We start from the raw sequence: 14,193 nt of genomic DNA, 5'->3' as shown, positions 1-14,193 counted from the left end.
TTGTTATGAGCCTCTTCCCAACTCCTATATCACATTCTCTAGCCAGCGAGTGAACGAGGCACATTTGTGTTACCATGTAAACACTGCACATGGTTTCATTTTTCCTGTGGTATGTTCCCAGCAGTTTTGGCTGCAATGACATCACTACGGCCGCTCGTATTAGCTATGAACCAGCCTTCAGAGACTGATTTGTTTAAAAGCTGAAAGTCGTCTGTTGAATTTCACTTTTTGTGTGTTAAAGGAACAATCTGAAGACCAAAGTGCTCCTTCCCTCGTGTCCTCTTTTCCATGGTGGCAAATGGTTTGCCTTTGATGTGTCCACTTATTTTCACATTGAATATTGATAAAACACATAACATATCCTTCTGCACACAGCTGTATGCAACACTGATATTACTGCAGGTCTAGACGGACAAATAAATAGCTTCTGGTCCAGGATTAAAGACAGCGTCCTCACCCTCTGGTTTCTCAGCTTATTCTCCACCTGTGCGATGTCGTCAGTTTCCCGCGGCTCGTAGTTGGGGACGCGTGAAAGCCAGCTGTTCAGATTATCGTAGTCATTCCTGTAGCCGCTGTAGGCTGTTTTGGCTCTCTGGAGATTCTGAGATCTGTGAGAGGAAAGCAGTCACATTTATTATGTTATTACACACAACAAAACAATATCTTTTATCTCCACCATCTTTGCTATTAATTTAGTTTTACCCATTTTAGTCATTGCCATTTCCCACCATTAGTTAAGTCTCCCAATCAAATATGAAGCACATACATTGGCTCAACACGCTCGGAGGAGAACACTAACCTCTGACACTGTTAAGTCCATTTTCATATCAATATTTCTTTACATGTCTAATTTATTCTGTTTAATATATTTTCTAATTGACTATTCCCCCTTTTTTCTGTTTTATATTGTTTTTATTTTATTAATTGTAACTATCTGCTGCTGAAAGCCTTTTTGAGGAGCTAGATCTCAGGAATGTTCTAATGCTTTTATATTTCAGTTTAATTTTTTCATGTTTTATTTGTCTTTTATGATTTTATTCTTATTTTAATTGCTTTTAAAACATTTTAATTATCTTTTACAGTTTTAATTCTTCTACTTTAACATTTCTGTACTGTTCTGTAAAGTGCACAATTGCCCCAATTGAACACAGTAAAGTGCCACATTTGAAAGGTGTTCTATAAATAAAATTGCCTTGCCTAATGTGAGAGAGGGAGGACCATCAGACTCACTCAGAGATCAAGTATTTTTTTATTAATTGCATTTATTATTGAGTTGTTATTGATAATAAAAGTAAACTGGCCTGGAATCTATCTGCCTGTTGAGATTATCGTAGCGCTTGCTGAGTTTCTGGACGTCTGCCTCCTGCCTCTCAATATCGGGACAGTGCTCCTGGACCTTGTTGACCATGTTGTCACTGCTGACTTTAGCAGCTCTCAGATTCTGCTCCATCTCTGGGATCATCGACTTTTTCACCCTCAGATCAGATGCCAAGTCCTAATGCACGGATAACACAGAATTAATCATCGTCATCACCTCATTATGGTCTAGTATTATTTCGTTTAAACATAGATCAGTGTGAATGTGCTCCTCACAGCCAGTTCTCTCAGGGTTTTATCCAGTGAGTTGGGGTCAGAGGGAGCCACCTCCTCGCGGGCCAATCGGTTCTCGTAGGTGGACAGCAGGGTTTTGGAGTTCTGGATCGAACTCTCCAGACGATTAGAGTTCTGAAGCCTGTGGGAACATTAGGTTAAAAAATTTAGCCATTGTTATATGACTTATAAACAATAACTCTGTGTGATGCTCTGTAATGTTCATATTATTTATGTGTATATTTTTTATGTGGTCTTCCCGACAGACTGCAATACACTACAGGAAGTGTAGAGGGAAGTGCTTATATTTTTATATATACTCTATTATTTGTTCTAGAATGTACTTGCATTTTCTTATTGTTAATCTGGTCATTTTTGCCAATTGTAGTACACTACTGGATTTGCTCTGCAAATATATTCAATGTTTATAAGATGCATTTGGTCCTTTATGAAATCACATTTGTGTAAAAAAAAAAATCATTATCATACTTAAATATCAAACAAATATAAGAATAGATGGAATAAAATTTACTGAAGCAAAACAAATGTCAACTCAAATATAAAATGTATAAGATGCAAACAAATAATAGGTGTAATGGTGTAAACCTATTGATCTTTTATGTATTTACACATTAAACACAACAGAATATCTAGTACATCTCAAACATTATATATGATAAATATTTACACTTTATTAATCTGTGGATACTGAATGCACAATGAAGGCAGATATCACTGTTTGTCTAAATATATATATGCATGCTGAACAGTATCTGGGGCACATTCTCCCTACATATTATTTTTAAAAACGTTGCTTGATATTTTTCTACAAATCTGATTCCATAGTCATTCTGACAGTTTGTGTTACACTGGGGGCACTATTCCTGTTATTGTAACTTAAAAAGGGTTAAATTCCCAGCTTGGGCAGAAACACTGTGCCACATTTTTAAGAGTCCTTGGCCGGATTTTTGGGTGCAGCCCTGATTAAAATAGGTTTAATACAGAATCTCTGGTACACCCAGGCCCCTAGGTTTCAGTATATATTTCATTAAAGAAGGGAACCTACTTGTCATCTGCACACTTCAGCAGCTGGTCCACTTTGTTGTATTTGTTGTTGGTGTCTGAGACTTTGCTGTAGAGCTGAGGAGCGCTGGAGCATTTGGGGTTGGACTTAAGGAACGCCTCGGCCTCCTGGACTTTTGCGTTTTTCTCTGGCTCGATCTTACGGACCGCAGCGGAAATATCCTGCAGAACAGACGGCAGGTGGTGACACTGATCTCTCTCTATCTCTCTCGTCCTCTCTCCCTCTCTCACACACTTTATTTCTTGCTCTGTTTATATCATAAGTATAAATTGTTCTTTAACAATGTCCTGTAGAGGGCAGCTTCTATTCAGTGGGTGTTTCTCACTCCTCCAAACACTCTTCTTCTATGGAAGCAAATCTGTCTCATCAGACTTTGAAATATTACCACCTTTGGATTTGTAGCACTGAATTTTTTTTGCACTGAAATTACGCATCTGAATTACAGTCTTTAGATTTCCTCCTCTGAATATTTTGCTTCGCATTTATGTATCTAAATATAATTGCTCTTGAATAGAACTCGTGAATTTTCAAGAACACATTTTCACTGTTATTATTCAAGGTTAATAAATTCAGATAAAAAAAATCAAGCTTATAAAATTCAAACAATGTATTTCGAAGTTGCTCAAATTTGATAGACCAAATTCAGATGCCAAAACATGAATATAAATATAAAATGCCAAATCAGAGTACATTTCCGGGATACAAAGCATAAGCAATCGATTCATTTGGATTTTCTCTTTCACCTTAAATTCTGCACTAGTTGCATTCTGTCGCCGCTAGATGGCGGAATACGAACACAACGTACATACTGTGGAAAAACTACACGTTTAGCTTCCTTCGGCGGATATTATCCTTTATTTTCAGTCTCTCAAAAATCAAATTCAAAGGTGGTAATATTTCAAAGTCTGCTGAGACAGATTTGCTTCCATACCCCCCCCCCCCCATCTCTTTCTTTCTCTCTATTCCAAGCCTTGCTCTCTCTCTTCCTCTCTCTCTATCACTCTCGTTCTCTCTAACCACTCTCTCTGTTTATTTGATGCGTAAGGATTGTCTTTACCTTGATGTGTTGCATTCTGTCATAGCTGTCCTGTAGGGGGCGACTCTGCTCCAGTGGAGGTCGGATCTGAGAGTAAATGGCCTTCTCCTGTTTATCCAAATCATTCGTCACTTTATCCAGGCCTGCCATTAACTGACGACATGCCAGCTCCTGCTTATCTGAGAGAGAGAGAGAGAGAGAGAGAGAGAGAGAGAGAAGAGAAAAGGACAGAGAGAGCATGAAATGGTCAAGGACAGAGAGTGTAATATAATGTATAATTTCTGAAGTGTGTTATTAGATATATAAATATATTTTAAAAATATATATTTATTTATTCTCTTTTTACCTTGTGCCCCTGTGCTGTCTTTCTTGATGTCAGCGAGGCGATTCTGAAGCGCCGATTTACTGCTGGACACTTTCTGCTTGATGCTCTTCTGCTGATTCACCAGACTGGACACCAGAGAACAATTACTTTACAATTGGACAAACCTGTCTGTAGTGGACATTCTGCTCATTCTGACAGACGGTAACACACCACAGGAACAGTAGGGGGCGACAGGACTTGTGATTTTTACAGTGTTACACACTAAATCCAGTATTCGAACTCTGTTCTTGTTTCCCTTTTTGGGATTTACAGAGTATAAACACTTCACATCTGGACGAATCTCACTCTCTGTACTGGTCTGTTGATCAGTTCTGAGAGACATGGAGATGGACTCAGATCTGTGATGTATGACTTAATTAATCAGTTATTAATGTTATGAGACATTATTACAGTATTAGTTTCATATTTTATTACAGTATTGGCATGAGCCCAGTTTACAGGTGAACAATAAGCAAATACATATGTGAAATAGACTTAAAATGCATTATTATTATAATCATCATTACAGTATTACAGTGTTATACGAGTAATACATACAATCTCATAACATTGTAATTATATCTAAAGCGCAGCCATGGTCTGAATATTAGAGAAGTAGAGTTTGGTATGAAAAGGTCACAGGTTCAGTTCCACCAACCAGCAAGAAAATTGGGGGCTGGGAAAATGAAGGAACAGCACTGTCTCCTCCTTCAACATCCACAGCTTAGATGCACGGATGCTTAAAACTTACTATTTTTTTAGGTCAAAGGGTAACATGAACTTAAGTCACCTACATCCAGAGATATAATTGGAGTAACATGTACTCATTCTTAAATTATATCTCTGGATATAGATGATTTCATTTAATGTCACCCTTCGATGTAAAAAAAAAATTAAGCAAATTCAGAGTGTCATGTTTTTTAGTGTTGAACAAGGCATCAATCCCCAAAATGCTCCCAGAGCGCTAGGTGTGCCTGTCTTCTGTGTGTGTGTGTGTGTGTTTACTGCCACTTATGTGTAAAATTTGGATACACATAAATGCACATTTAAATTTTTACACTGACCGGCATGTTGTTCACTGGTGAGAGAATACGTACTTTTCAGTGATGGAGACGGATTCAGGGTCAGTGGGTGGGATCATGAAGCAGACCCCAGGAGCTGTGAAGGAGCGGCCGACAGAGTCTTTAACGTCCCATTTATTGCCGTTGATCCTCAGCAGGGTGTATCTCTCACCTCGGACAATCGAACCCTGAGATTGTCCGCATAAAAAAACACACATTTAATAAACACAAACACTCTCATATCATTTAAACCCCAGCTCTCTAGCGTCACATCCGCTGCAGGATCTAAACAGACTGACCTACAGATGTGTAAAGTGGCCTAAAGTTTGTAGACACTCCTTAAAATGAGTGAATTCCACTACTGCAGTGTGTTTAATCTCAGTAGGGAAGCATAAAATGAAATGTGACCGTTTGAAGCAGCAGTACATGAGCCTAAGATCATCGCCCCCAATGCCAAGCAAGGTCCTTAGATTTATAAATTCCCCAGCACTGGGCTGTGGGGCAGTGGAACTGTGTTCTCTGGAGAGATGGGGTTCTATTCAGTACCTCTGGGGTCAGACGGAGTGGTGTTTGTGATCCAGAACTCATCATCCAACTCCAGCATCCGAATTCACTGATGTTTTGTGGCAGAATGCCATCAAATGCTCACAGTAAATTAAGTCTAATCTATTCTATCTGACACAAGGCTTGTTGTCTGAGGATTGATATATAGCTTATAAACCTTTATTAAACAGCCCTTGTAAAACACAGTAAAGTATGCCGTACCTGATCGGTGTCAAACTCACACAGAGCCTCGACGGGGAGCAGTTTCTGTGGAGGCGTTCTGCGGTACTTCAGTGGGAGAACCTGCAAACTGCGGTTCTGCAGTGCCTTCACTCGCTCATCAAAGTTATCCATCGCCTTCGCCTGGTCCTGATACACACACACACAGAGAGAGATAAAGAAAAAGAAAGTTAGATTCATTATATACCCTAACCAATGTTAAACTACCACTTTCATTTTCAAGAGCTATAGTTTTTAAAGTTGTTACTGAATAATTCATGGTAGATTGATACTAATATCATAGTGGATAAAGAATAATTCATAGCAGGTACTAATTAATTTTCAGTGGATGCAAAAAAATTTATAGTGGATACATAACAATTTTAATAAATATGGAATCATTTATACTACACTTTAAAAATTAATAGCAGACAATGAATAATAAATAATAAACAGACAAACTATTCAATGAATATATTCTAATGATATATTATTCATTCATTGTCTGTAATCACTTATCTAGTTCAGGGTCATGGTGGGTCCGGAGCCTACCCAGAATCACTGGGCGCAAGGCAGGAACACACCCTGGAGGTGGCGCCAGTCCTTCACAGGGCAACGCACACTCACACATTCACTCACACACTCTCACCTACGGACACTTTTGAGTAGCCACTCCACCTACCAACATGTGTTTTTGGACCGTGGGAGGAAACCCATGCCGACACGGGGAGAACACACCTCACAGACAGTCACCTGGATCGGGACTTGAACCCACAACCTACAGGTCCCTGGAGCTGTGTGACTGCAACACTACTTGCTGCACCACTGTGCCACTCTTGATATATCATTTTATTTCTTATTATATTTCAACATTAGTATTACACTTTAAAATAGATTATATGAAGACGTGTATAAAATGTGTGTAAACTTTATGTCAAGTGAGTGTAAAGTGTGTTTACCGCGAGGTCAGAGAGGAGTCCGTCCAACTGATACTGGTCTTTAAAATCAGGATTATATTTCTGTTGGATTTCAGTCTCCAGACGCTTCAGAAGGTCCTGAGTGTCTCTGGCCTCTTTGTGAAACTGAACACAAAAAATGAAACATTTAAATTAGGACATTTTATCCTCTTTTTACAGCCATCTTTGAAGCGGAGGCAGGGAGTCCAAATATTTACACTGTGTTTATATAGTGTTATATATGCTGATGTGTTTAATTGTGGCATTTGTATAGTTTCATGAAGAAAGTTGCAGTTGTGTGTTTTATCTTTGCAGATAAGTGTTAATTACAACTCTTTGCTCACTAGCAGCTCAATGCAGTCACAACAAAACTCTGACGCAGAGCGACAACAATGTCAGAGATATTCTGAGTTATATGGAGAGATATATATGACTTATGTTAATAAATCTCATTACTTAATTCTGCTGGTGGTTATGACCACTAAGGAGCCTGCATAAGAAGGCTACTACTTACATTTTTTCTCATATATTTACATAATTCCTCCCCTAAGTTCTTTTAAAATGTTAGTATGATTTTATTATAAATACAGTGTTAATTTTCATTCTTTTCTGTTTTTTCTTATTGCTCACTAGCAGCTCAAAACAGCATTTCATATACTGACTTTTCTAGGTGTAGTTTACACCTGCTTTAAAGGATCCATGCTGTAGATTTTGTTTAGATGTATGTGTGATGTATTCCCTAAGGTGAATTTACAAAGTTTGTGAGATTATATATCAGAGGGAGGTTTCAGTGCTTTGTTCTCCTCACCTTGTGATACTCATCCATGTGTTTAAGGTGGTTCTCCTCACAGATCAGAAGGTTCAGATACTCCTTCCAGTCGGCATGAACAGCCTCCATATGAGCCTGGACACAACACATGTCTCAGATAAACACAAAATGATACAAAAAATGCAAAAAACTTTTTTAAATGTATTTAATCCATTAAAACTGTTGTAATAAATCTTAATAAAATGCTTTTTAAAGCAAAGTGTCATTTTATTGTTGGTGTTTAGTCTTGTTTGAGTGTGTGTGTGTGTGTGTTTATATTTTACCCTAAGTAAAATATTGGTGATGTATCATGGCTGAAAATTTCTGCTTTGAAACTGCATCAAAACACAGTCTCAGAAACACGAATTACACAATGAGCTTTTATACCTCACACACCTAAGGAACCTATCCCATCAACCTGTGGGGTGGGCTTTTGGTGTTGCAGGTGACTGGTGGAGGGGTAGGTGGAGATAGAGGCAGGGACTAATTGCATATTCATAGATACTGCATTAGCTAGTTTGAAGGTGCACTTACAGCTAAAACACTTTTAAGGTTTTAGGGGATCTTTCTATGGGAAATAACTTTAATTTTATAGATTAAGAATAGACTTTACAAATGCAGCACATAATATATATATTATTTTTAGAGAAATACAAATATTTGTAATATCTCTTTACTGTTCACAGTAGATATGTTTATATTTTATTTATGATTTTAGAGTATTTTTGTGTTCTTACCTCAATGACGTTCTTTCCCGGGTGGTTTTGAGCGATGAGTTTCTCTCCATCGTCATTCAGCTTTGTGATTGCCGTCTCCTTTGCCTCCAGACTCTTACTGATGAAGTTCTGTTACAAGAATGTTACACAAAGCTGTCATTTTTACCTTTATTACATTTCTTTTTACATTTAAGCTTCCACCAGGGGAAGGCTAAGTGGAAATAATCACACAGTAGTCTCTATAAAAAAAACATGTATCTCCAATACAAAACCTTCTAAAATTTCAGTGAAAGTCAATGTGAAAATATTTTATTCCAAGTAATTTTGTTTTTGTTCTTGAGTATTTCTATTGGTCCATTCATCATTACATTCACACAGTGTGAAGGACAGCTGCTGTGTTCAAATGATGCAGTAAAACACCCACAAATTAGATACAGGTTTTTCTTTGGACAGCAACAATATTCCTTCATTCTGTTTTTCTGGTTCACACTCTGTTGTCTATAAACATGGACTAAAGCGCATTAGCTCACAGCTAAACACAGTAGCTGCACTAACACTGTTAGAAATTATTTGTGTCAGGCATCTGTGAAAAAAAAAGAAAAACACCTGAAACTTCAAGCATTATTTCAATGCTGACCAAGCAAAAAAGATGGTCATTTGATAAATACTCAAAGTTATTGGTTAAATATTTAAAAGAATTTAAAAATGTAAGAATTTAAAATTGTAAAAATAAATACAGTTTTTGCTTTGAGCACACTTTCTGGTTGATAGATCATATTATAAAGGAGTCAGTGACAGAACTTTCTGTCTGCAGATGTAGAAACAACAGTTAGCTAGCACAGCTAGCTCTGAGCGTGCTTCTGTATTAAGGAATTAAAATCTCAGGGTGAATTTGGGGGTTCAGTTCTTAATCTGTGTCGGCTGAATGCCTTCAGAGCTTTTACTAACTATAAAAATGCTAACGCACGAGTAAAAACGTTGCTGTACCTCATATTGCCTCTTGCGGGCTGGGTAGTCCAGGTTAGCGTCACTCCAATCGTAGCCGATGCGTTCGTCCGCCTGCTGGTCCAGCCAATACAGTTCATTAGTGCAGCGCTGCATATAGTCCTTCAGACTCAGCAGGTTCTTCTGACGAGCGATGGAGCTTGCCTACAGAAAGGATAAAACACACACACACACAATGTCATTCAGGCAAAGCACTGCTCATCTAAAGCACCAAAACCATTGTGGAGAAGACTGTAGTCTGCTAAACATGCATGAGTGAGTGTAACACAAATATGAGCCCTTCACTTTCATTCGCAGGACTTTCAGAACTTCAGATCAACACGGCATAACTCTTGTAACTTAAAATATTTTTGTTGATATTCTAATTTATACGAATCTTACAAATAAATGTATATAAATAACTGTAGTTCATGCCTCCTAATTGTGTGGACATCAAACCTACAGCAGATATTTGGTTAAAAAAATGTAATTAACTGCATAAATATACAAATAATTTTGTGTGTTAAAATAATTACAATTCAATACAGGGGTTTAAGACTTCAGCACTAACTGAGATATGGTGGAAGACTGCGTCTCTGATTTTATAATGATGACCACTACATTAATTTTTTCAGCCTTGTGAAGTGACCGCTCAGTTAAACCTCTCTGTGATTTAAACATTTCTTTATTGCACGAAAGTTATATATGTGTAAAATCTATTCATGACGGATTAAAGGGTGGGTGAAACTGAGTATACTAAGTCACTTCTGTTCAGCAGGAAAAATCTGGATTAATAAAGATGAGATATTTAATATTATTTGTTATCTTCATTGTTTTTTGTGTTAGAGAATAAGTACAGTCTGCACTGGCTGAGCACATTTTATATTGCGAATAGCAGTTCAGTAAAAGGTGCCCGCTCCTGAGAGAAACACCCCTTGGCGGTGTGTCCAAGGCAGTGCAATGTCCTGGTCTGAGTAGTGCAGGATCAGTGAGGGTTAAAGGAATTCAATACAAGTGAGGAGAATTAGACACTGTTCCCCCGAGAGAGTTTTGAATGAGCAAATATGACAAGTAAATATTTACATGTGGAACAGGTCCAGTAAAACAGATTAACTTCTTATTCAAACTGGTCAGAGTTTGTTATCTCACAGTAGCTGACGGGGTGGGTCAGTGGAGAGAGAGAGAGAGGGAGAGAGAGACATAAAACAATGAAATAAATTAAAATTTACCAGGAGTTTGTTGTACTTCATCTGCTGAGGGCCAACGTATTCCTGCAATTAAATAAAAAAATTAAACAGAAATATACAACAACAATAAAGCACTGCAGAAGCATGTGATGGATCTTGTCTGTTCTTGGGTATAATATTGTATCCAAAAGTATGTGTGAGTTTTAAATTATTTTAAAATGGGGATTTCTATGTTAGCAGATGTAGCATATTACAGTTTTTCTCAGTTGCTTTGGTGCATTTCTCTGATCAGAATTAAAATTCTCATAACTGTTAGTTCAACCTCCACAAGATAGACTCATTTGTGCACATCATAGTAGCAGTTTCACAGTCCATCCAACAAAGTGCAAATGCTTTTGGACATGCATCAATTGCTTCCAGACAATTCTCTGCTGTTTTATAACATTATCATTTGATTATGTCATGTCAGGCAAAATGAACTATACTTATGAATGCTGAATAGTCTTTCCCTATGACACCAATAGTCCTCATTTCATTGTTTGAATCATTACATACAAAACTGTTGAACTAGTTGTCAAAAGCAGTCAAGAAAATCTTATGCATTTCTTTATCATTTTTTTCTGAAAATGTCTCCCAAATTGAACCATTCCTCTCAGGTGAACCTCAGCTTTCACTGATGAGAAATGTTTGTGACCAATGATAAGCCACTTCTCCACAGTCCCTCAAAGCTGAATCTAATGAACCCTCAATTGGCCAGCCTATATGAACCAACAGGACATAGTGTGTACCATTTTGTCAATACAGTGACACAAAAATGAAAGGTCAGCATCGTGGAAGAGGGGTGAGGATGTGCGGAGGAAGGGGAAGGGGACAAACCAGGGAAAGAGGAAGAAGAGGCCAGTACATAGGCAGATTCCTGATGAAATTAGGGCTACAGAAAACAGCGTCCTCACCCATATCCCACATCGTGGTCCATACAACACACAACATTTGCTGACTTTTTTAGATTATCTTTACAGGGACATAATCCCTGAGAATGAGAGGGGTCTAAATGGAGACCATCTGAACATCTTTGTTGGGATAATGTGCGTTTTCACCACTCAGATTTGGTCAGACAGTGGTTTGCAGCACATGAAAGGCTGCTGGTGGAATATCTCCCTCCCTACTCCCAATTCCTTAATATAATAGAGGAGTTTTTCTCTGCCTGGAGGTGGAAGGTATATGACCAGCATTCACAGACCCAAATGGCCCTGTTATTGGCCTTGGATGCAGCATGTGATGACATCACAGCAGCATCCTGCAGAGGGTGGATTCACCACTTGAGGAGATACTTTCCTTGCTCCATTGCCAGGGATGATATTCTCTGTGATGTTGATGCAAACATGTGGCCAGACAGACAGGAACGTATGGATGTGCAAGAATGATTTACAGTACTTTGTATGTTCCTATTCAGTTCCAAAATTTACTGCAATATTGTTTACAGTTGTGCACAACTCTATGTTTCTTATTTTTGTTATAAATAAGTTTGCACTTTGCTTTTGCACAGTGCTGTGAACAAATTAGAATTTCAGTATTATTTGCAGTAAAAATGTGAAACATACATAGTGTCTTGTACTCATTTACCTCACTAAATACAATAATGTATAACTTACTGTAACTGTAGACTTCAAATGGGTGTACTAATAGTGTATAGTGCTGTCTTGAGCATTTTCAGGTAGTGTCAACATAATCTGAGTTTTTGGCACTGGAAAACACTTACAGAGTGAACTGTCGTAATGAAAACATGACAAAGCCAGTTGACCATCTTGGTCATAAACAATGGTGTCAGGAGTTTTTATTTTGATGACACAGACACTTTCATTGATATGAATACTTGCCTTTGAGGAATGAGGAACTATTCATTTTGAGCAAGTGACATGCTTTTGCAGATTATCAACTAGTTTTTGACTAGTTTTTGTTTCTACTAATTGTTTTGAGAAATTCACTTAATGTTGTGCAAATGTTAATAGTGATGTGAGAAATGCACCAAAGCAATTGAGAAAAACTGTAATACTTCATTTTTATTATTTTGTTTTTGTCAAACAAATAATCTTTATATTTATTTTCTTTCTATATTTTTTACATTTATTGTCTTTAAAACTACACAACAGTCACCATAATATGGCGAATAGGAGAATATTTGATTTACAGTTATATGTTACAAAAAAAATATTTTAAATCTAATTTGTAAACCTATTATTTAAAACCCGCCCCGAAACCCAACTGGTTTCATATTATAGACGACACTTATTCCAAGCTTCTCAGCATCAGTGTTTAGGAATATTATATTAGTGGTTATATCATATATTATTATTATTATTATTACTGTTGTTGTTATTATTTTATATTAACCTTATCATCCCCGTCTGTGATGTAAGGAGCCAAAGCCTCCACTTCACTGTGGAAGATGTTGTGTTCCTCCACGTCTTTCTCAATGGTCGGCAGGTCCTGTCCAAACCCTTTATTGTTCAGGTTTGCCTGAATAAACACACACACACACACACACACACACACCACATTTGAACAGCCATATGTTTTCTCATAACAGCATCCATTATATTAACTATAAGTCCAAAGGTTTGTGGATATGGAGCAGCTGCACATGAGCCTACAGCCACCATGTTCTAAGCCAAGAATGGGCTAGAAGGGTATATCTTTCAGCATGGGGCTGTGGAGCACAAACACACTTGTTCCCTTTAGTTGCAAAGAAACACTGGCGGAGCAGGTGTCCACAAACATTTGGCCATAAAACACAGTCAGAAACAGAGAGAGAGAGAGAGAGAGAGAGAGAGAGAGAGAGAGTGAATGAGAGATTTGGGCAGGAACAAGAGAAACAACAGAGACATGTGAAGGAGTGAGAAAGAAGGGCAAAAGCTATGGAGAGAGAAAGATGGAGAGAGTGAGAATAAGAGATGAGGGAAAGAAAAGAAATACAGAGAAAACAAGAGATTTAGAGAGAAGGAAAAGATGAAGGAAAAAAAAGTGGAGAAAGAGGGATACAAATACAGGAGAGAGAGAGGGAGAAAGAGAGGCAGAGAAAAAAGACAGGAAAGAGAGAGAGTGGAAAAAGAGAGAGTGGAAAGAGAGAGAGAGTTTGTGTGTTATTAACTCACCAATTTCTCGTCGACCATTTTGCCCCAGTTGACGCTGGGCAGCCCCTCGGAGCGGGTGAGGTTGTAGATGATGTTGCGCTCATCTTTTAGTTTCATCACTCGTCCACGCAGCTGCTTCATACTGAGCACAAAAATAAACTCCTTTAAATAAACATTGTCATAAAACACCTCACATGTCCTTTAATGTGACATTCACACACCTTAAATGTTACATTAAAGGAGTAATGTCACTTTTCCAGTGCTTCCTCTTCCCTTAATGAAAGTCATTACACTGACATCTAGTGGCCTGGAGGTGTCAAAGATTCTCTAATAAACCTGTTTCAAACCCGTCTGCCCTTGTGTGGGGGACCCTCTCTATGGACGATAAATTAGCTCATTCAGGGATGACAGGGCACTTTGGCTTCTTTTCCAATGCAGGCCCAAATGGTTCTTAAGATGACTCCCTATGGTTCAGAACCATTGCTGACCCGCTGGCCCTTTTACGATTTTTTTT

The 14,193-nt window shown here is 38.0% G+C and overlaps 1 protein-coding gene across 1 annotated transcript in view; it reads right to left on the bottom strand.

The window, feature by feature from the left end:
• Nucleotides 1–14,193, bottom strand: part of ppl (periplakin) — a 28,209-nt gene that overhangs the window by 4,473 nt on the left and 9,543 nt on the right. The window contains exons 4-18 of the mRNA XM_066642939.1: nucleotides 13,701–13,821; nucleotides 12,940–13,065; nucleotides 10,591–10,632; nucleotides 9,365–9,526; nucleotides 8,399–8,506; nucleotides 7,662–7,757; nucleotides 6,857–6,979; nucleotides 5,901–6,047; nucleotides 5,172–5,323; nucleotides 4,057–4,160; nucleotides 3,732–3,889; nucleotides 2,657–2,835; nucleotides 1,594–1,732; nucleotides 1,302–1,495; nucleotides 458–608 (exon numbers count right to left, since the gene is read on the bottom strand). Of these exons, the coding sequence (XP_066499036.1) occupies nucleotides 458–608; nucleotides 1,302–1,495; nucleotides 1,594–1,732; nucleotides 2,657–2,835; nucleotides 3,732–3,889; nucleotides 4,057–4,160; nucleotides 5,172–5,323; nucleotides 5,901–6,047; nucleotides 6,857–6,979; nucleotides 7,662–7,757; nucleotides 8,399–8,506; nucleotides 9,365–9,526; nucleotides 10,591–10,632; nucleotides 12,940–13,065; nucleotides 13,701–13,821 (2,002 nt within the window). The remainder of the gene's footprint in view (nucleotides 1–457; nucleotides 609–1,301; nucleotides 1,496–1,593; nucleotides 1,733–2,656; nucleotides 2,836–3,731; nucleotides 3,890–4,056; nucleotides 4,161–5,171; nucleotides 5,324–5,900; nucleotides 6,048–6,856; nucleotides 6,980–7,661; nucleotides 7,758–8,398; nucleotides 8,507–9,364; nucleotides 9,527–10,590; nucleotides 10,633–12,939; nucleotides 13,066–13,700; nucleotides 13,822–14,193) is intronic.

The sequence above is a fragment of the Hoplias malabaricus genome, chromosome 13 (genome assembly GCF_029633855.1).
Source record: "Hoplias malabaricus isolate fHopMal1 chromosome 13, fHopMal1.hap1, whole genome shotgun sequence".
Taxonomy (NCBI): Eukaryota; Metazoa; Chordata; class Actinopteri; order Characiformes; family Erythrinidae; genus Hoplias; species Hoplias malabaricus.
The sequence above is the reverse complement of the archived record's forward strand: the minus strand, read 5'-3'. Positions and strand labels throughout refer to the sequence as shown.